The 23,625-nt window shown below is 41.2% G+C and overlaps 1 protein-coding gene across 6 annotated transcripts in view; it reads right to left on the bottom strand.

The window, feature by feature from the left end:
- Positions 1-23,625, bottom strand: part of cadps2 (Ca++-dependent secretion activator 2) — a 224,676-nt gene that overhangs the window by 20,391 nt on the left and 180,660 nt on the right. For 2 of the 6 annotated variants that reach the window (XM_031279714.2, XM_031279715.2), the window contains 9 exons: positions 21,359-21,500; positions 19,473-19,592; positions 17,720-17,749; positions 14,238-14,393; positions 13,640-13,787; positions 10,075-10,089; positions 6,219-6,293; positions 5,540-5,623; positions 5,328-5,360 (listed from right to left, as the gene is read on the bottom strand). In XM_031279714.2, the coding sequence (XP_031135574.2) occupies positions 5,328-5,360; positions 5,540-5,623; positions 6,219-6,293; positions 10,075-10,089; positions 13,640-13,787; positions 14,238-14,393; positions 17,720-17,749; positions 19,473-19,592; positions 21,359-21,500 (803 nt within the window). The remainder of the gene's footprint in view (positions 1-5,327; positions 5,361-5,539; positions 5,624-6,218; positions 6,294-10,074; positions 10,090-13,639; positions 13,788-14,237; positions 14,394-17,719; positions 17,750-19,472; positions 19,593-21,358; positions 21,501-23,625) is intronic. The other 4 variants (XM_031279716.2, XM_031279719.2, XM_031279717.2 and 1 more) reach the window with 2 other exon arrangements.

Genomic DNA, 23,625 nt, shown 5'->3' with positions numbered 1-23,625 from the left:
GAAGAAGAGAGGAGAGGCCCGTTGATAATGAGCAGTTAGCGGAGGAGGGTGAGGAAGGCGGTGAAATGCCAGGTAATTACACGCTGCTACCGTCCTCGTTTCCTGCCCTGGATTCATTTCATTTCTACCAGGTGCACGTTGCGTGTGTACAAATGTGTGTGTTGGCACGTCACAGCAAAAAGTCCCTCTATAATCCAAAATAACTATGTTTATGATGCTAAAGTACAGGGGAGAACAAATCAAGTTACTGTCCATCCACTGCCAGCAGGGTTCAACAATAAGGGTTGCCCGATGGCCCGGGGCAAGTAAAACGCAACGTCGGGCAAGTAAATATAACAACCCAGTTACCCTTTCGGGCGTCATTGTATCATAAATTATGTTATTGTTCTCATGCCCCCGTCGGAGAATGCTTGTTGAATGATTTGATTTGAATGTGCCATTGGCCAACCAAGAATTGAGTTTGCGCTTGACTCTTGGGATGTTTTTTTCTCTCCAATTTGTAAATGCTTTTGATATTTTTTTTTTTTATTATTACGTTTTTCAATGTACTTTTTTCACCAACGCCTTTTTTCAACGCTTTTGATATGTTTTTTTGGTACACTACACTTTATTTTCGAACCCCCCCCCCAAAAAAACATAATTTGTATAGGGGCCAGTAAAAATAGACTCTGGGCGAGTAGAAAAATTATTTTCACTTGCCTGACCGGACAAGTGAAAAAGAAACTTAACGCTGAACCCTGGCCAGTGTTTATTAACTGCTAATACATCAATAAAGACTTCAGCTAAAACTTGATTTACTGACAGCATCCATCAGCAGTCATACTGCCTCTTCTATCCGACCAACAGTCTAAAAACCTTCGCTAATACTGAATATTTTATCATATCAAATTAAGAAAAGCATATTTGAAAAACAGATATCCAGATAATGTCGTGATGTTGTATTTGTGGACGATTGATTGGACGATTATGGATGAATTTTTGGTTGATTTGTTAATTGAACTAGTCAATCATTTAAAATCTGTACGCAGGGTTTTATTTTGTAATCAATATTCTTTAAGGCCCTGCTTTTTAAATGCGTTTGTTATTTGCAAATAGTTCAATGACGTAAAGAAACATGACATTTATAAACTTGTATAAAACCTCACCTCTGGTAAAATATTATTTCACATGTGAACTATAATAGTTCAAATGTAAAATGTTGAAAAGCACATGTGCCCTGTGTGACTTAAAATTATTTTCATTGTGAAATATCTCACACATCTATGTATCATGTGAATGCATCACATGCAAAATGTCTGAAAATCACATTTTGCTCAAACAAAACAGTTTAACAGCTACTAAAGTGCACATTAATTGAATGTTGTTCAATCAATTGTTTCCTACTGTTTGACAGTGTATGGTGCAACAGCAAAAGAAGACAAATTATCTTTCTATAATCTTTTGGAACGGCAAGTTAAGTTTTTAGATTTAACAACAATTGTTTTTTGGCTGCATTTTTTGCCTTTAGTATACAAAAGTCCCCATGCAGACTCAAACCGGGGAAATTATGATCCACAGCCCTTCAGAATGCCCCTGGCAAGAGTCAGTTAATACGTTTTGATTTGAATATGCTTTCCTGCAGAACTGTGTTGTGTTAAACATGGTGAAGAGCCAGTGATGATGATCACTCCCCCGGTGTTTGTGTTCCTGCTTTGCCAGCGTTGCATATGTTTGATCTGAGCATGTGTGGCTGTCAGTCACTGGAGTCTTGGCTGTGCAGGCGTGAACACGCCCGTCCTGCTGAACACGAGTGAGTCAGTGTGAGAAACACACACTGGAGGACTCCAACCCTTTACAGTATCAGTAATATTAATACTTCGCGGCACACTTATACACTGTACTGAAGGATTTATTTAACCCTCCTGTTGTCCTCGGGTCAAATTTGACCCATTTTCAAAGTTTATCAGAAATTTGGGTTTCTTTCAACCAAATTGTCAAAAAGAGAGCGTGGATAGTTCCATACAATGCTATTCACAAGTATAAAAAATGATCAGTTCACTATTTTTATTAAATCTGGGTGTTTTAGCAAATGTTATAGCATTTGAAAAAAAAATTGGTGAAAGAACGTTTCAAAAATGTCTAAAAAAACGTAGAAAGAAAATGACAAAAAATTGTTGCATGGTCGACGGGAAGACAACACAAGGGTTAAATTAAAGTAGAGAAAGTATTAAATGTTTAATCCAGGTTTGTCTGGGAGGACATCAATTAGGGCCGACTGGGACTCTTCTAAAACGGGTTTTATGCTTCTTGAGTTCAGCACGGTCGGGGCGGTGTGGACGCTGATATGACGGTGATGTTTAAAATCGCAATAATATCACATTGTGACATAAGTACCGGGATGATATCGTATCGTGGCATAAGTATCGTGGTGATATTGTATCGTAAAACAAGTATCGTGATGATATTGCATCGTGACATAAGTATCGTGATGATATCGTATCGTGAGGCCTCTGGTGATTCCCAACCCTAATAGTCTGGTAATCATCCTTTTATATTCGTTGAAGATGGAAAGGCAAACAAGAAAGAAAGACAGAAAGTCTTGTCCTGGTGCAATAACTTTCTACTCTCTAAACTCTCTAAAAGTTCAAACTGAAATGTTTCAAATTTCCTAAAAAGTTGACAAAAGTCAATATCTCATGTTGAATGTAATTAATAAAAGTATAAAGTAACTGGTTGCAGTTGTCAGATAAATGTAAAAATGTGATAAAAAGGTATTTCCATCTAAAATAAGAGAAAGAAAAGTCTCCAAAATGTAAACACTCGAGGGCGAAAGCTTCATGTTTTCCTCAGAGGCCCTGCCCCCCCTCGTCATCCCACCTGGACAAGAGGCTTACCTGCGTCAGGTTCCCTCCACACAAAAGACCAAAAAGGCCAAGGTAGCGGTTACATTATAATTTCAGGGGAGGAGGAAGTCTGAACGGGAAGCAGAGAGCATGATGGGATAGGTGGGATGTACCGTGGCGGGGCAGGGGATTAAGGAGGTCGGGTGAGATTGTTGGGCTGCTCTTTATCTCTCAGCTGTTAATGACTGAGTGCCGGATGTTCTCACATCTGTGTTTCAGCAAATGCAACTCATAAAATACAAAACGCACAACGCAGAAATCATTCCACAAAGGGTACTATTTTGGCATTTAATATACTTATTCTGTAGTCTTAATTAAGTAATTTAGTACATATATCATGAATCATTACTTGTGCCCTTGAATGACTTAATTATGCTTATTTCATTTTATCTTTCCATACAAAATACCCAAGTCTGCTTCGAGGATCTCAGAACTCTAATTGGCATTCATTTATATGCAAATTGAAATACAAATTAGGGGACGGAAATACTTCTCCAAGGACTTCTATGTTAGTTTTGGCCTTTTAAAACAACAAAATGTGAGTAAAACAAAAGAAATAGAAAGCCATCACATGGATACACTTAATATGTGCGTGGTTATAAGACGTCCTAATGTTTTCCCAGTTTTGGCATCCTTGACAAAAATATAATAAAAATCTGAGTCAACATTGTTTTTATTATTTTGATATTTTTACATGAGACAGAATGCCAATTAATGGATGTCGAATAAAAAGCAATGTTGTGTTTGACAGCAAAAACTATTCAAAAATCAAACTATTGTCTGCAGTGACGAGGCTTAGGGTTAGGGTTATCACTCCAGATCCTGAAAGCAGTCCATAGAGAAAATGTTGAGGGGACAAATATGAAGAATGTGCAGTGTTACGGCCGTTACAAACCAGGGGCGTGACGAATAGGTGACTGCGAATATTTACTATTCAAATCCACAACACAATCTTCTCATCTAACTCTCGGCTATAAAAAAGCAATAATTCCAAAAACATCAAATTATTTCCTTTTAGGGCACTGAAAGCTTGTGGTTACGGAGAACAACTAAAACATAACAGAATGTTAGTTGCAGGTCTGTGACAGGATGTGAAATCTGGCCTCGTGGATGAAAGTTGGAAGTGTTACACATCCATCCATCCATCCATCCATCCATTCATCCATCCGTCCATTCATCCATCCGTCCATCCATCCAGGGGCGTAGCCGTAATTTCTGAAGTGAGGGGGACAGATTGTTCAGGAGGATGATCTTTATCGAAAGATCCTCCACCATTTGTCTCTCCAAATGGTGGATTCCAAGTAGCCTACATTTAATTTATGATTGATGGAAACACTGACATTTCCATAAACCGCTCCACACTGTTTTACTGCCACATCTTGCTCAATGGGAGACCTAATTACATCTTACCCTTGTGTTGTCATATTTGACTTTTTGATTGATATATCTTATTCTGGCCAAAGAAGGCGGGTGAAGCTGAGATTGGGTGAGCCCAGCGCTGAGTGTGACATCTGCCCATTAAGTAATACTTATATTACATTTAAAAAAAAAACTGCCCCCATTGGTAGACGTTGACTTGTTTTGTCATTCAAGAGGAAATGTATTTTATTACAGTCGTTAAACATTTAATTTGAAATACTTTGGGTAAGACAGGAGAAATAATACACTTTCCTTTTTATGTATTCTGTTTCCTTCACAGTGTTTCGTGCCGTTTGGATCGAAGCCTGAGAGCTTTGGGAAAATGGATTTTAAATATATTTAATCCCAGTGGATGGATAAAACTGCCAGAATTCATATCAAAGAGATGGACAAAGTAAAACGTGCAAAATCACAAATCACAGAGGAATTGTACTTTGTTAATTTTGAGCTGTAAATCACTTCAGAAAACGAGGGGTCACCTTTATCTTGGTGAGATCTAATTCTGGAGATTAAACCTCTCTCTCCTTCACACCTCGAACGTCGCCAAAGCGTTAACGCCTCATCCCCTCCACACTTTAAACTCCTGTGTCGTACACGTCACCTCCTCCTCTTCCTCCTCCTTCTCCCTCGGCCAGCTGCAGCCTCTGATCTTTGCCACATCGCCGCCGTTCATTAACCGCTTGACACCCAAACGCCACCGCCCACAAAGCGACACTCCAGCAAAACACATCTCCAAGGACAAGAGTGCAATTAATTAGGCTTGTTGTGTGATCTTTGGCTCATGAGCTGCAGATGGAATAAAAAAAAAAACCTCTTTATCTTTCACACGTTTAACACGGTATGATGACAAAAATACACACAAAAAAAATCCAACAAGCACATGAGTGAGGCTGAATGCAAAGAGCAGCCGCTTTGCATTTCCAGCCGACGCTTCGACTGTCTGAATGCGGATGGAAACACAAATATGGACACCGGCTGTGACGGACAGGGTGAATAATAACACAGCAGGCAGATCGACGGACTCACAGGGACTTCCACATATTTGGCAGCGGTTTTCACCTTTAAGGGGGGAAAGAGGGGGAGGGAGGGCGAGAAGAAGAAGAAGATAAAGAAGGAGAATGACACTGAAGATCAGATGGGAAGATCTGGTTTCCAGCAAACAACAGGTTGCCTGAGTGAGCGGTGAAAGAAACAGCTCGGTGCTGTCTGTTTCCTGGGACAAAAACAAGGCTACTCACTGTGAAAGAGAGGATTGAAGAGAAGAATGTCCCTTCATCGTATCTCGAGAGTTTGGAGAGGACGCCGTCTAAAACAGCGGCAAACTGCAGACGGAGGAGGGGTGGGGGGTCACAAAAACAACGTACTGCTTCATTCGTCAATCCTGCAAAAATCACATTTGTCTGTAAATTTGTTTCTTTTTCTTAAAGAAAATGTGAAAATGAATGTGCTAGTGCAGTCAGAACGTGTTTCAAGCTTTCTATTAATATATATAAATACGTTTCTATTGTCTTGAGTCTGCAGCGTCCGGTCATTCAATCATCCAATATCTAAGAGGAAAGCTTAGCCACCCATTAAAAAAATAAAAATTATAAAAATAAAGACAATTAAAAAAAAAAAAACTACTAAAAACTAAGGTATACATAAATTAATATGTCAAACCCCCTGAAAAAAAGACAACAAATAAAGTAAATGAAATAAAATCAGAAAGTGTTAAATCCATCATAATTTCTATCAAGAGTTAAAGTAAAAATCGAATCCAAAGAGTTGAATAATGAGTAAATAACAAGATGTGTAAACCTACTGAAAAGAGTACGGTTTGACCCCACTCGCCCTAAAATAAGAGCCAAACAATAGAGAAATCCTGAGTGTGAACAGCCAGTGAAGTGAGAGGATTTGATTGGCTAAAAAGGCATTTACCTTTGTGACGAGGGAGGAAATCATGTCTTTGAACGCCTCGTCAATCAGAACATCGATTTTGGAGTGGTACTGTTGCTGCAGAGGGAGGAAGGGGACGGGGGGGGATAACAATGTTATTTTCATTTTATACATTTATTATTTTCAGGAAACTGACAGGACACATTGGCTAAAAAAAAAAAAAAATGACTCCTCGCCTCCCAGATAAGGACCAACGGTGTTGTCTGCGCTGTAAGAGACAGAAAGAAAAACCTACAACACTTGGTGTAAACATCACACACACACACACACACACACACACACGATGAGTCGAGGCGTGAAAAACCTTACCATCCGTGTAACGGCGCTGAGTTAAGCAGCTAATAGGGCCATTATTCGGCTGAATGACATTCCCGTCCGTGCTGAAAAAAGCGAAGGAATCTGAAGGATACTTTTTGTGCGTCTCCCTACAATTAGAGCAGCCTTGTATTTCTCTAAAGCACCGGTCCAGCTGCGAGGACCAAAGGCTCACACAAGATTCAATTAATCCGCCATTTCATGTCTCGTTTGCCCCCCCCCTCCCCCTCCCAAAACATATTCATGGCCTATTCATCACCTTTTCCCTTGAAGGAAGGAGAGGGGAAAAAAAAGGCTGGGGCTGACGCTGAATGGCAGCAGCAGCAGGGGAGTTCATCTCTTGGCGACAATGCCCTTTCACTGGCCGTCTAAAGAACACCCAAATTAAAAATTTCAATCAACAAAGCGTATAGATCGCTGACAAATTGTGGGTCCAGGAGGTCACCGCCGCCAGCCCTAATGTTTTTTTTTTTTTTTTCTTCCACAAGTCCGCAAAATGGCAGTTCCCTCTCAGCGGCCGAATCTTTCTGGCAAATCTTGAGAGCTTTTCGTTTTTGTCTCTTCTTACCTCAATTAACATTGCTGCTTTTTCCTTCTTTGTTTCTACAAAAGCTGGCATAAAAAAAGCAGAGGAGGAGGAGAAGAAATTGTTTGGTCTTTGCCGAAAACGCCGAAAAGAACAATAAGAGCTTTTAAAAACATTTATCTGGTCGTTGAGCTGCAGCCGCTACTTCAGCTCTGTGAGATGTTTTAGAATCTGTACCGGGTCACATTTTCAACACGACCCCCCCCTCCCCCCCGGCACTATTTAAATGACCTCAGCAAGAAAAAGACAGCAGACTGATTAGCATTTTCATTGATTTCAGCTGATCGGCCCAGTTTAACAGAGGGTCTATAATAGCAGAATTCATTAATCCAGAAGCAGAGGAGTTTCTCATCTGGATTAAACTGTCAAGTGCAAATTCTTCCCAGGCTGTCTGCTCGCTTGCCAGTTGAACTCCCAACGTCTGAAGCCAATCGAAATCTGGACGTCCCTAAACAAGAGGTAAAAGTGAAGAGGGGCAGCAGAATTTGTCGCCGAGGCATCAGAAATGGCCAAATGATTTGCTGCAGATCGAAAAGAGTTTAAGACTCGTTGCAGAAGACTGACCACACCAAAGGGTCTGGATCAAGTTCAGACAGAGTTCTTCAAGAACCCTTCAGCCTGCTGGTCAGGGGTCAGAGGTCAGGAGGCGTCATTCACAACACCTACTGGCAAGGGAACATGGACGTGCATCAACTGAACCATATTCATGGGAAACTAGAAAGGCACTTGGAGAGCGCAGACGTCTGCCCAATCTAACATTGTTAATGCAGTGTGAATTTTCTTAGTAGGAAAATCATTTTTACGATTATTCCGACACCACATGAATGCAGCAAGAAACAGCCTTTTACTTTCACACAGATAGCAGGGACTTACTGTTTCGAAGCGGCTTTTTTATCGTTGAAAATCACCAATAAAGGATTCTTAACCACAAAATAGACGGCCGGACATGTTCCATCAGGAATGCAACCAAGATTACAGGTTTCCCTGACGTTAGCATGTAGCTACATGTAGCGGTGCATGTAACACTGTAGTAATGTGGCTGGAGCAGATGACCATTCAAAGAAATCTGTCACATTGACATCAGCTTGAGCTGAGATTAGAAAAAAAAAGAAAGGATTTCTTTTACGTACGTATAGCTCATTATTTGAACATCTGACTATAGCTGTGTTCTAAACCGTTCCCTCATTCACTCACTCCCTATTCCCTATATAGTGTTCATTAAATAGTGAACTATATGAGGGAACGACCAAACCAGATTTCGGACACTAAAAATATCGTTGCGTCAGTAGATGTGCCGGTTATTTGTGTGACGGACGCGGGCGTGCCCAGCATCATGTAAACAAACCATAACAAAAATACTTCTAATACATCCCTGAAACAAACAGGAGAAGAGTAAAAGGTTGCATGTTACATTTCCACTGTTTAGAAAAAGAAGCCCGCTCCATTTTTCCTTTTTAGTTTCCGCGTGTGCTTCTGCTTCTTCTTCTCCTCGGGGAAAACACGTCCTCATTGCATTGTGGTATACGGGAGTAAAATAGTATAGTAGAGTAAGATAGTATAGTGAATGAAATTTACTGCGGAGAATTCGAACACCATTACAAAATGGCGAACACACTATATTGTGAACTAGTTCTGTGATAGGGAACAATTTCGAACACAGCTTTTGTAACATTATAGATATGGCAGAAAACAAGGGAAAGCATAATACGTCCCCTTTAATCCCCCAGAGTCCCCTTCTAAAAATCTGAAAAAAGAAAACATGTATAAAGTTTTAACCTGATGCTGATGATATGATGCTTTACATTAGCAGAGCTCACTGCAGGTCCGGTAAAGGGCCGAGCACTTCTAACACACTATCTAAAATCGGATTAGCCACTGCCCAGTACATTTACTCAAGCACTGTACTTAAGTACAAATTTGAGGTACTAGTATTTTTACATGAGTCTTTTCTAGAGCCCGACCGATGAAGGATTTTTAAGGCCGATATCGATACAAATATTTGGTGATTTAAAAATCCGATATTCCGATATATTGGCTGATATATATTTTTAAAAAAAAATCCAGAAATGCGTAACAAAACATAAACATATTTCCCTAACATTAGTTATTTGTAGTTTTTTACTCACTAAAATAATATGATAATGCAGTTTAAAAATAAACTTGTTTGTTTTATTGTCACAACAGAACAGAGGGACATCAACATATATTAAAGTTCTTATGATATGAAACTTAAAGGGTTAAACACGAGTGTTGCCGACAGGGACGTTGTAGAGCGCCCTCTGGTGGACAAACTATACAACGCCAACACTCAGAACATGGTTGAAGGGTGTTTCGTCCGTTTTTATTTTATTTTTTAAATATTCATTTATCGGCCATTATAAATGATGATACCGATAGTTTGGAAAATGCCTAACATCGGCCGATAATATCGGGCCGCCGATATATCGTTCGAGCTCTATTCTTTTCTTCTACTTTTTACTGCACTACATTAATCTGACAGCTTTAGTTACTAGTTACTAACATTTACTACTACTACACTACATTTGCACACAAAACACATGTAGTTTATTAAATGTTTTGTTAAAAATTAGACAACCCAACAATATAACGGCAATATTTAAGTAAATTTTCCTGATGATACTTACATACTTTTACTTAAGTAAGTTTTCAATGCAGGACTTTTACTTGTAACAGAGAATTTTTACAGTGTGGTATTAGTACTTTTAGGATCTGAATACTTCCACCACTGCCACTGCCAGTGGAAAAGGCTCCACTTTTACATAAATAGAAAACTAAAATGTACTTCTGTATGCTATTCTGCTGGGTTGATGACTCGGGATCTTTCATTTACAAGGGGTACGATTTAGAAACAAGAAAACTTTTATTTTAGGTAGAGCTTGTGTGGACAAGTGTGACAGGAAAAAAAAAACGACTTACCCATTGTTTGTCAATCTGGGATTCAAACAATGATGTCCAGGACACATGGAAACGAGGGACGGGGAGAGGACATGAGACAAGGGAAAAAAACATCATTTTAATACATCATCAGTGACATTTCATTTTTGAAAATAAAAAAAAACATGTAGAAGAGTTGAAATATGTCCACAGAAGTAATCATGAAATATCTTTCCACTAATTTCTTCAGTCATTCTGTGGATTTTGGTGGTTCATGGTATAACCACCCGGTTCAGTGAAAGTATGTAGTGTGGACTTGCGGTGCAGCATATAATTAGTTTAACAGGAGAAGGAGAAGTCACTCTTTTAGAAGACCTCTTGTTGTACGCCGGTACAACAGTACACACATACGTGCACGGGCCACGGTGGAGCGCTCCATCAGATTGATTAAGGGTAGATGGCTCTGTCTTGCATCAGCGGGGGGGATCCTACTATACACGCCAGAAAAAGTCTGCAACATTGTTTTAGCCTGTCAGGTTCTCCACAACATCGTGCAGGAAAACAGGGTGCCATAAATGTAGTGATGGAGCCAGATGACCCGATGCCCAGAGAGCACTGTCCAGCACAGCCCCAACTGAGGGCTATACCAAGGAGACAGGATATTATTCCTCGCTTTTAAAAGGTATAGTTGTTATGTTTGGCAATGATACTCAATACAGAAAACATTTTTATTTATTCTTCAGGTTTTTGGTTCTCTTTTAAAGTGTTGTTAATGGCCGCAAGTGAACAATTTATTTCTGCCACTGACCGACATATTCCGGCTTGTTTTTCCAGCACCTCTGCTGTCAGGGTCGGGGTGGCGAAGGATCGATGAAAAGAAACATGAATAAAATAAAAGACACTGCATAAAGTCCGCTACTGTGTGTTTATTTAAATATAAGTACACTTAAATGTAGGCCTAAAAGATTGCAATATAAGCCTGTGTATTACTATTAGGACTATAGCATACATGTGTCAAGGATGTATAAATTAAATAAACTTTAGCTGGAGTCCAATTTACCACGGCAACACTGTTGACCACATCAGTAATCTCTTTCCATCCCACATTCTTTCTATAGCCTTTAATACCAGTGTTCAGGATGACAAATAGTACACACGTTAGTGCAAATGAACCTGAGATATCAGGGTTTCATTTCCACCTCTGAAAAGTGCCGCTTCTTAGCCGGATTACGTCTCGCCATGTCGTAAATTGTAGGGGCGAGGCCTCAAAACTGAGAATATATTGGGGCGTGATATTTAAATTACTATCGTTTCCAGCCGCTGCATTTATTAATGTACGACCATTCTTACGCTCTGATTGGTGTGATACGAACGTTTCGTGAATCACATGTGAAGCCTGTCGTAAGAGGATTTCTGCGCTCATATCTGCGCTGGTTTCTACGTTAGGTTGATAAATGAGGGCCAGTGTGTTTATGCATCTCTCAGTGTTTAGTCCCTTGCGGCAGCACTTTGTTGGACTGCTTACAGCCGCAACAACAGTGATATAACCAAAAGATGTATCCTGGAATTTCATTTAATTTGACTGAAAGAGACAATTATATTGTTAACTGCAATTATTTCGGACACAATTAATTGTACAGCAAAATTTGGAATTGTTACAGCTCTACCTGTTGATAAACTGTTTATACTGTGACCCCGCCCCCTTTATTTCCTCTTTTCATTGTAGTTTCTGGTCTTGCTTTGTATCTGAAATCGTCTTCGTTTTTGCATTTTGAAAAAATGTTAAATAAAACATGCCAATACAACACTAGAACCAGTCTGTGTGCGGATGCTGTGTGTGTATGAAGCTGGAACACAGAGTGTCCTTCTGCAGGCGGGTATTCAGGAATAAATGAATGGTGGACGGTGTTTTTTTGAGCGGCGCTGGCTTATTGGAAGCTGGAGAAGAAAGCAATCTGAAGGTCAAGAGAGCAGCGAGCTTAGCTCTCTGTCTGCGGCCAAGGGTTTCGCTCTCAGCAACGCCAAGGCTGCCTGCCTTGCACGGGCTTCACGGTCATCCATTTAACAGCTCGTGTCGAGCGTTTGGCTGTTTTCAAGTGAACACAAATACACCTGAACTGCCCGCCTGCTGGATTTTTGTGGAGGGAAACGCACATTTTTAGTGGCTGACAGTTTGACTCGACCTGTTCAGTGTGAGTTTTAAAATAAAAGACGGCTGAGGGTTTTTTTTTTAGAAGCTGACACACTTTCACTCAGCGAGGGATGAGTCTCTGATGGGAAGCTGTGAGATGCAAACTGAAAAATACAGACCGACCGTCCGTCGTAAGTGATTTACTCTGATATTCAGCCAAGACTCGTTTTTCTACAAACAAAGGAAAATATTCTGCCAACGTGAAGATGATTTCTTTTGTTCCAGTTTCTCCTCATGTTTGAGATTATTTCTAGAAATGAGATAATGCCAGGATCAGCGGCTGGTTATGATTTCAGACCGAAATCAGTTTGTCTCAGTAGATCGCTGCAATTAAATAAAGGATTCACTCACAAAGATGAAATAATTCAGCGCAGAGTTCAATCTTTGGGTTATGTTGCTTCTATAACATGTCTTCTTCAAAAACTACTGGATAAAAAACATCCAAAATGTAGGTGTTAGCACCTGTAGATTTCTACCTAAATTCACCAAAAGTTATAATTCGATAATGCCTCAATTGCATATTTAAACATTGGAATTTCAGAAAACTTGTAATACAAGAATAGTTTTCTTAGGGCGCTTTCACATCTATAGTTCGGTGGATTCGGGGGTGAAGTTGCAACCTTGTTGCATTTTTCATTTGGTTCGGTTTGCGTCATCGCAATATCAACTGGCGCAATAACCATATCGCGAAAGACACTCCTGAGATTTTTGTGTTGGTTGAAAGAAAATGTCAGCAGAAAACTACACTTTCAAATGTAACTGTTTTTTTTTTTTTTTTTTTTAGTAGTGCCTTTTATATTCAATTCAATCTTCAATTTGTTCAATAAAAGAATGTTGGAAATGATTTCCTTTCAATTGTTTTAAATTCAACAGTGTAGTATTTTAATACTGAAAGCTGCAGAACTGAGTAACTTTAAGTACACTGTGTATGTATCCCAAGTAATATCGTTATCGCGATACTCAACAACGTTACCGCATATTTTCTCATATCGTGCAGCCCTAGTCTATATCCACGACGTTCCACTTCTGGGATTGCTCCGTTGCCGCCGGCAATTCTGCCGGATGTCCCTCATTTCGGCCGGGTGTCCGTTACCTTCTAAACTCTGGTGGATTTCTGAGGACTATGGTTAACTGCTCCTCAGATCTCTGCAGGGTAAATCCAGACAGCTAGCTAGACTATCTGTCCGGAGTTTTCCGTTGCACGCCTAAAACGTACACGTTCCACCAAAACAAGTTCCTTCCTGAGGCTATTTTGCAGAGGCACCATGGCTCCACTCGGCGCTTAGTGCTGCCCAAGACGATTGTGATTGGTTTAAAGAAATGCCAATAAACCAGAGAACGTTTTTCTCCCATCCCAGAATGCTGTGTGGACTAGCGAGAAAGCGAAAAAGCGAGACTATTTGACCGTTAGCTTACCTCCTGACCAGTGTCCAGCACGCAGAGTTTGGAGCACTGCTTCTTGGCGTCCATCAGCAAGTTGAACATGGTGCAGACGGACAGCGCCACCCGGAAGTCCGTTGACTTACTCGCTTTCTGCATTTTGGAATCAAATGCAGATTTGGTTCTGTGGGGGCAAAAACACAAAAAGAGGTTTGTACTGATGACTGTTGTTGCTCAAAAAAATGGCTGAAATGTAATGAATGTTCTGTAGCGCTGTGACACATTTTTGTCAAAGTTTTTGTTAAATTACAAAAAAAGTCCACAGAACTAAAAATTATTTGAGTGTCAGTGTTAACAATACGCTTCACAAAAGCAGGTTAGATTTCAGTTTGTTGAGCTTTTAGGTTAGAAATGACTTTGCTTGGATTTGCTTTTGAACTCGGAAGCCAATTACTGAAGGGACAGTTGTGTGCATTTACTGGGTGGTGTTCTATCTTTATAGTATTAAAAAAAAAGAAGGGATTCACGTTGGTAGATGTGTGGCACAAAAAGAAAAAAAAGAAAGAGTGAGAAGGATCCAGACAGATGTGAACCCAGAGGTCCTGATCCAGCTGTGGCGACCTCTCAGTCTGACCTCTTGACACAGGCCTCCATCATGTCGCTCGCCAGCAGTTTGAGTCTCTGCTCCAGATGTTTGGCGAACTCCGGCTCCGGCCAATGGAGGTCCAGCACGAACATCTGCAGAGCATCCAGCTTCCAGAACAAATCCTCCGAGGTGGCCGAGCCATTACTGCAGCGAGGATGGAGAGGGTTACTAACCGAATACCACAAAGACAATAACAACAACACACTTTCTCACATGGAGCTTCTGCGGTTTCCTACAAGGATCTTCTACGAGGCTCATTTGTTCCACACAACTCTTTTACGTACTGCTAGTCTTTTCCAAACCATCCATCAGTTTTTGATGTAGAATATAAAACAGTGGATTGAAAATGACTAAATGTAATGCCGATTAGACTTTTAGGGGAACGTTCAAGCTCAAAACGGTGTGCACCGTGCTACGGTTTCCGTGTTGAACGTTTCCTTGCAACGGTGTGCAACTGCTTTGAGTTATGTTCTCTCTCGTTTGTTGGGTGTGACTCTTGGTTATTGGTCACAGGTGTTGCCCAATCAGCAGAGTCGTGTCTGTGAACTCGTGGTATTAAAAAGGCAGAGTGCTTGCGCACACAACAGGGTGCTCAACGCACCCCCCGTTTGTTGTCGGGTCCGAACGCGGCTTAGCTCTTTTTCCTACCTTTCCTAAAGTGATCTGGAATTTTCTCCCTTCTGATCACTTTTGATGTCTCGCTGTATGTGTGAAGTTACTTTAAACAACTTTAAGGTGAACCCATTTGGGTGTTTCAGAGCTCCATTTTTATGAATTTGTTTGGTTTTTGAGTATTGCTGCACTCAACGTTCTCTTTTTTTGGAGGAAGAGAGTCTCTACACTGTAGTTGCAAATGATTGCGGCTTGCACTAAGTAGCTGACGGGCCAATGTCATTCATAATTTCATTTTCATGTCTAATTCACGTGATCTGTTGATGGTGATACAGCTGTGAGCAGGAACCATTTCAAGAACACATTTAAGAATACTCAAAAGGCTTTACAATTTGCTGTTGAAAAGAAACATTTCAAAATGTTTATTTCTTATATATGAGTCTGTAATTTCCAACTAATTTCTTTGATGTGTTGTTTTAATCTGTTTCCTGGAAACTAAATACTATTATTAGGAAATTGCAGACCCACAGACTTAGGTCTTACCAAACATGTTGTAATGTAAGTATCAACCAAATGCACTTCATCGTTTTCAAAATATCATTCCATGTTTTTTAATGTTTGCCTTCTAGAGTTGATTTCCTGACAACATGGGTCATAAACATGACATTTTCAACAGCGGAATAACAAATCCAGTATATCAAACGGTCATCAAACGCACAAGTTGTGAACTGATGGATTATTACTGTGCAGCAAACTGATTTCCAAAGATGGAAATAAATCTAAGTAGTAAAAAATGAAGGGCAGAACACTCTTGGATTTGTATTTCCTGTGCACACACATTCACTGGTTTGATCCTTTCTTCACTGGCAATTTGTGCAACCAGTGGTGACAAAGAAAAACATCACGAACGCTCAGTATCTTCTATCTATCCCGAGAAAAAGAAATAAAGACGAGTGTATTCAGCTTCTTCAACAGGTTTTTGGGTACAGAGCTGTGTGGTTTTCAGTCAGTAAACACAGCACCAGACTGAAACAGAGACAGATGGACGTCTCCCCGCCTTCTCCCCTGCGCACAGGTTACACAGCAACACATGGCAACGCTCGCCGCCACCGACATCCAAGTGTACAGCGCCTGGCTAGAATGACAACCACCCGTAGGATGGAGGAAGGGGAGGGGGTTAAAACAAGCAGCACTCACTCCCTCACTTTTCTCACTTCGCCTTTAAAAGACTGTTACCTTAACAAGTGGCGCACAGGAATAAACGCTTTGGGCTGAGTCCGCGGTGCAATTAAACACTCGGTGGCTATCCCCCTCATGTCTAATTAGTGGTGCTCTTCTCGGAGCGCGCTCCGCCCCGCTCCCCGGGGAACGGGACTATCCCACTCGCCCGTCTGTGCTCGCTAATGAAGTGCCAGCTTTTCTCTTTTTTTCCTTCATTTGATCGTGGAGGGCCAAGTGAAGTGAGGTAGAGGAACAGTGTAGTTCTGTGTTGTGGGAAAGAAGGCTGGGGGAGTCGGAATGAGGAGCCTTTTTAAGAAACACGACCAGCCTCCTGGTCGAGCGTTAGTGCCCCCCCCTTCCCTAACACGGCCACCAGCGCTGCCAGTTCTGCTGCAGACTCACTCACTCTAAAACAGACTGTCGGACACATTCAAACGTACAGAAATGTTTCTGAAAGTGGGCCGAGCGGCTGAATTCAGATCATACCTCGGATCTGTCACGGATGTCGCAGCTGAATCTACAGCACAACTGCAACCAACGATTAGTCTCAATATTGACTAAACTCTCCATTGTTTTGGGTTCAAACAACTGGTCAGTTAGTCCTTAAAAATGTCCAAAATGAGTGATGAATGTCCAAGTTCAGATAGTCCAAGCTGTCTTCAAATGTCTTCTTTGGTCCAACCAACAGTCCAAAGTTTATCCACTTTGTCAATGATATAAATCACAGAAAAGAGACGAATCCTCGCATTTGAGAAACTGAGAGAACAAGTGAATGAATTTGATTTCTGCTCAATAACTGACTTAATGTGCATAACATGTCTTTGTTTGGTATAAATTGCTTGATTGTTATGTATTTCCTTCTATGCACATTGCCTGTTTTAAGGCCCGATCACACCAGCATTTAAAGCGGCAACATTTCGCAACAGAATCAATTACTTTTAAAGGGATGGCTGCGATCAGTGGATTTGTTTGTTGGGGCAGCTTTGGTGAACTTTGACACATAGCTGTTGACCAATTACAAGGCGTCTCGACGGTTCTGACCTTCGAGGGTCGTAAATCGAGAAAGCTACTGTAGCTAATTAGCTGTGTGTCACCATCCAGTTTAGCTTGAACCTCCTCTGTTGGAGTAAAAACTGGGGGGGGGTGGTATGATACAGCAAAACCAAGCATGAGATGGTCCGTGTGTTTTACAATAATGACGATCCTTCGAAGGATCGAAGTTGATTCAATCTCTTTTAGATTACAGAGATCTTTAAGATATATATATTTTTTTGTGTTTTGTTTGACGTGCTACAATCTATTTATTTGTAAAGGGTACCACTGTGATTTTACACTTTAAATAGACATACACTAAGATCAGTTCTCAAGTTGCTTAAATGCAAAACTGAATTCATGGATTGTATTTGCAATCAGCTGTTAGCCAGACACATAAAATAAACAATCCACATGAACATGAACTTTCTTTTGTTCCCTGGTGAGCAATGACAACCTTAAAATCAATTCTATCTCAAAACATGAAGGGTCAGGGAGCACGACATGTTGTGAAAACTGAAGGACAGTCATGATTATTCTCTTCATTTAGTTTTCTATGTTCTGATCCAGAGGGACACGTGAAAGCAGAACTTCTCTCAACTTACAAGATGTCGGGTAGATTTATCCCTTGTAAGCTGCAATAGAAAATTGACTTGTGTTATTATTACACTGCTATCATTCACATCGAGACATGCACACTGCACAGCACAAGGACTCGAGACACACGGCGCATCGCAAAATCTTCCCCGAGTCTCTGAGGAACAATCGCATGCAGGCGGCGCCCCGCTGACAAAAGACCCACAGTGTCACAGAAACAATTTGAAACCACAAATCTCCCTCTCCAACGCCGAGCCTGGCTCACGCAGACGGGAAAAATGCCGCATGCTCTTCAGCTCACTCTCAGAGAACGGGACTGAACAGCATGACGCAGTTTTTGTGGATTTCAATAAAGTATTCATGTAAAAACGTTAAAACTTGAGCAGGGCTTTGTGTAGGGGAGTAAAAAAACAAACACAATCAGTGAAGTTCTGACTGGAGAAGTTTCCCCGATATACTGTAATAATTCATTTTTAGTGATGTGACTCTTTGACAAGCATGCAGACGGACGGATAGAAACAGAGCTGCGACGTGACTGCTGAGCATTCGGGACAGACAAGAGGACAGTCCTGGCTAGAGGTCTTCACCCATACCTGAACCCCCGAAAACCCAAAGACCCGACCTGAACAGATCCAGGAGTCGATTCACGACTAAAACTGTGTGTATGCACAAAGACAGAAACATGCATACGCATTCTTTTCGTCAAATTTATGAAACCGCCCTTAACGCCTGAATCTGTTTTATAGATCTCAATTAGGGCTGGGCAATGTATCAATATTATATCGAGATATGAGGCTAGATATCGTATAATGTGTTGTCTGTTCCTGGTTTTACAGGCTGCATTACAGTAAAGAGATGTCATTTTCTGAACTTACCAGACTGTTCTAGCTGGTCTTTGATTTGCCGTTAACCACGTCGTTATATCCACGGTATTGAGGATTGTTTATCTCATTGTGAAGATATTTTGCTGAGGCACCAATGGTTGACCCTACAATATGGTCACAATATCGATATCGAGATATTTGGTCAAGAATATCGTGATATTTGATTTTCTCCATATCGCCCAACCCTAATCTCAATGTATGCATGGTTTAAACATCTGGTCCATGGTGTCTTTTTTTAGGTTTTCCCAGCAGGTTCAGAGCAGGAGAATGTAACAGACCAGGAGATCTACGCTGACTTCAAACTAACTGGAGGCTAGGTCTGTGTACCGAATTCAATTCTTTTTAGGCACCGACCGAATTCCCTGCTTAGCATCGAGAATCGAAGAATGCCTCGTCATTTAATACCAAGTTTCAATACCTAAGGAGTAAATCTCATCGTCAGTGAGCTAATAAGCATGCAGCATGCTTCCAACAAGATCTAATAATGTCCGTGATTGGCTGTCCAACGTTACACGTCGTAGAGACACGCAGGAGAAACTCTACGTTACACGGAGAGGCGGGGCTCACGCAGTAGGTAGATAAAAAGATTTGTGCCATAATGTGTAATGTTGTGATTTCTTTTTGTTAAAATTGGTATCGAAAAAAGTATCGTTCAGGAACCAGAATCAAAGCCACGTATTGGTATCGGTATCAAAGTTTTTTGAACGATACCCAGCCATACTGGAGGCAGAACATCAGGTCCTATTGTCTTTGGGTCTGTTTGGGTGTCTTCAATTGATGGATACCATTTTGAATTCGGCGTGAGATTAATCATGGTAAGAAATTCTTAGACGGTGTGAAGACCTCTAGTCTAGTCTTGCCCTCCCCTCATACATACGTGTTCTCACACAGCGGTCCCATCCAGGCGGGTGCTGAGAAGCTGGGCATCTGTGGCAGCGTGAGAGGGAGGCTGGGGACTTTGGGAAGAGGGACGCTCGCTAGATTGTTAGTCAACGACCTGCCGGGTCGGAGTCAGCAGCGAGGTCGACGGATGGCGGAAAAAAGGAGAGAGTTAAAAGAATGGAAGGGAAAGAGAAGAAATAGAGACAATAACAGTGGGTGTTCGCTGTAGTAACATATCATAATTGTTCTGCGTGCAATAACTGATCAATAGCAAACACCATTAAAAGACAGAAAAGCCACTGCTCACTTCTATTCTTTCAATTTGTTTTCAGTTTTTCGTTTCAGAGTGCAGCTCTGAGTTCATTGTTCCTGACTGCCGTGTGTCCTTGCTGTCTAAGTTTTACAATCTGCTCTGCCTCCTTTTGTTCCTCTGCTGTCCTGTGCAGCATGTGCTTTGTTCAGTCTTTTATTGTTTCTGTTACATTCATACGGCAGCCAGTATCACACTTCAACAGACCATTACTGCTGAGAGTAAACAGAAGGTAAAAAAGACAAAGAGAGACAACTCAAATTAAGTTCTTGTAGAGCAGGGGTCTTTGTTTTTTAAGCCAAGGACCCCTTAACTGAAAGAGAGATGGAGCAGGGACCTCTACTACATATATTGTATAAAATGAATTTACATATTAAACTGTGCCTATTATAACATGTAGGGCAGCCTAAAGCCTTTATACATACCTATTTTTGCATAGAATACTAAGCTATTAAAATAATAATTGTCGGCATTATTTTAGAAATCATGTTTTAATGTTAAACATACATGTGGCACAGTGAATCGGAAAATAGGATGAACTGTATCTGTGGATGGCCTTATTGACTATACCTTACCTATGGGCCAGTAAGCCTATCTTCAGTGGGGAGTTATATTTGCTAATAATATGTTGGATTCATGTTAAGACATTATTAACAATAATTTGGACCTTCAGTGACTCTGAGGACCCCCTGTTGAGGGGAAAATCAGTGAAGACTGGTTCAGAAATATTGGTGTTGAAAAACACATCTTTGTCCACGTGGAAACTTATTAACGGAAGCAATTTATCACTTTAATGCAAATTGTGGCTCAAATGCCCCTAAAGGTAAAAGCTGATTTGTACAACCTGTGTCCGTATGCCTTCTCTAGGCCGTGTAGAAAGGGGATCAAAATGATCTTACAGTGCGTCTTTTAAAATGGAGGGAGAAATATTCAGTGCCACTGAGTGTAGCGACAGTTTCTCTGTCTCTACGTGAAGCACTTTGCATTGCCTTGTTGTTGACGGGCATGATACACGCACACATGTAAAAGTGATGGTACAGACAAAACAGTTTGAAATAAAATGAGCCTACACCGGAAGTTTGATCACACTTTATGCAAAGAATCTAACGGCAAAACAAACCGGCAGTGTCTTCAAACATCATAGCGAGCTGATGATACACTCTCGAGAAAAGCGGTAACCCTCATTACCTTCACCCAGGCTGGCACACAACTGCATCTATGTGTGTGACATGTACAGGAACCCGTGCCACAGGTGAAGTTACGCAACGTTCTGCAACACGATCAAAGTGTGTTGCACTTACGGGGACTGAATTTTACATGCAAATTTTGCTGCTGGAGAGTTTTGTATATTAGTCTATTTATATTATTTACCCCAAACAGTCGACGGTACAGAGATTAGCTGCAGCTAGCCAGCGACATAAACACCAACTACATGTGCTCTATATCTGTGTGTGTGTGTGTGTGGGTGTGTGGGTGTGTGTGTGCGTGTGTGTGTGCGCGCGTGTGCGTGCATTGACAGCTCTGCCTCTGACAGGAACTCCAGTTATTACAGGTGACAGGCGGACACTTACTTGACGGACTGCCAGGTCTCCTGCTCGAAGCCGCGGTGGATGGACTGGGCGATAGACGACTCCATCAGGTCGATGTAGCGCACCACCAGGGGGACGAACAGGTCCTGCAGGTGTTTGTGGAACGTCCCATTGCACAGGTGAACTGGGAAAATGAAGACCAGGTGAGCAAACGTAAAACCTCAGACCATTTCCAATTAAAACTAAAACAGACAACCGAGACTACATTACACAACCCTTATTTTATTTTTATTTATTATTGCATTGCCACATTTTGCCACATCAAGTGAGTTGTAAGGACATCAGGAAGAATAGCACCTGCAATGCAGGAGCTAATGAGGATCCTGAACAAACAAACCCTGTGGCCAGATACCAATTCTATTGTACTAATCAAACGTTCAAACATGTTTTTTACTTTAGTGTGCTATTGGTCTGGTCCACAACGTGTCATATTGACACTGTGGTGTGTGTACGGATTAAACAAATGAGATACGTGTCTGATTTCGTTACATTTGGACAAAGCCAGAGTGGCTCCTCCTGTTCACTTTGTGCTGAGCAAAGCTAACTGGCTGTAGCATCATATTACTGGGCAGACATCAGAGTGGTATCAATTTTCTCATCTACCTCCAAGTCTTGGGGAAGTGTGTTTCATGTTTCAACATGACAATACCTCCGTGCACAAAGACATAACCATACAGAAATGGTTTCCCCAGTTTGGTGTGGGAGAACTCGACTTTAACCCCATCCAATACTTTTGTTGAACCCGAATGCCGATTAACGCCCAATTTACATCATGTGTGAATTGTTGGCCTATTCCTTTACCTGGCTGGTCTCTCTTTGGTGCCTGGACCCAGACTACATTCTTCAAACTCTTCTTCTTTTTTTTAAAGATGAAAAACACTTAAAAGTCTCAAGAAAAACCTGAACATTACAAGCCTTCCAAAAGCAGAATTTGCACTGTAGAAGGGCTGCAATTCAAGGATTTGAATCTGACTGCACAGGTGTTCACGATATTGTGTACACCCCCGCCCAAACCCCTCCTTGTAGGTTTGAGGAAGACAGTCAAACAGACAGATAAATCCCTGTGGAGACGCTAACAGTCCACAGCGAGGAGGAGAGACAAAGACAGAGTGTTGGGTGAGAAGCGAGCAGGCTGCTCTCTCAGGACTTCATTAGTTTTAATTCCTCTCGCTCTGCTCCGTCATGATTAACACTAGCCTTTTTTGCCCTCCGGAGAGAGAGAGAGAGAGAGAGAGAGAGAGAGAGAAAAAAAAAACCAGCCTCCCTCGCAAAAAAATGCTTGCCTTCACATGCTGACAATCAAGTGAGCATTTAAATAATCTACAGAACTGCAGAGAGGTAATGCACTCGTTGGAAGAAAATCCTCAAAGAGTCGAAAAAGATACCCTGAGATCGGCTGTCAGCCCACATGTTTGGTCGATTTTTTCTGACCGGTTTGAATATTTGACAAAATGCTGTGAACAATTTGAAAAGTCGAGGATTGCTCACGTCATCACTGTGACAAGGATCAAACCTTTTTTCTCTTGTGTCACCCGAGCGTCTGATTGGGACTGAACTCAGACGAGTCTCTTTTCTCTCACTTCAGACATAATTATGAAAGAGGGAAGACCTCATTTGTGCAAACAGTCAAAACTATGATGTCGCTTGTTCTGTGTTTCGGCTCCGTCTATTGCCTCATTACGCTCCAATTTAAGTGGACTAATGTTGTGACACTTGGAATAATTACAGCATTAATAGAGAATGGCAATGAGAAAAAAAAAATATATAGAAAAGATATGACACACACACACACACACACACACACACACACACACACACACACACAAAAGACATTTGTGGGTTCTTCACATAATGAAACACTGAGTTTTTTTGTTCCCAACAGTGCCCTTGGGCTGTCTGTCTATCTGCCTGCCTGTCTGTTACTGTATTCGAGGTACTTTGGCATCAGCCATGTTAAATAACGCCTCGCATCTCGCCAAATCTCTGCTGGCTCCGAGACAAAGCCTCCGAGCCGACGGAAGGGCTTGGATGGAAGGAAACAATGAGACGATTTCTTTTCTCCAGCAGTCAGATGAAATCTTCAACAGTGAGATGCACTTCATCAGGGAAGGCAAATACGACAACAACCTGAAACGCAGCAGTGCAACGTTGATGTTTGTCACACTTTAATCTGACGTTAACATCATCATTTCCTACGTTTGTTTTCTTGATTTTGTTTCCCCACACCGTAGAGACCTTGAGATGTAGAA

Source organism: Sander lucioperca, chromosome 7 (genome assembly GCF_008315115.2).
Source record: "Sander lucioperca isolate FBNREF2018 chromosome 7, SLUC_FBN_1.2, whole genome shotgun sequence".
NCBI lineage: Eukaryota > Metazoa > Chordata > Actinopteri > Perciformes > Percidae > Sander > Sander lucioperca.
Note: the sequence above shows the minus strand (reverse complement) of the source record. Positions and strands in the feature narration are given on the sequence as shown.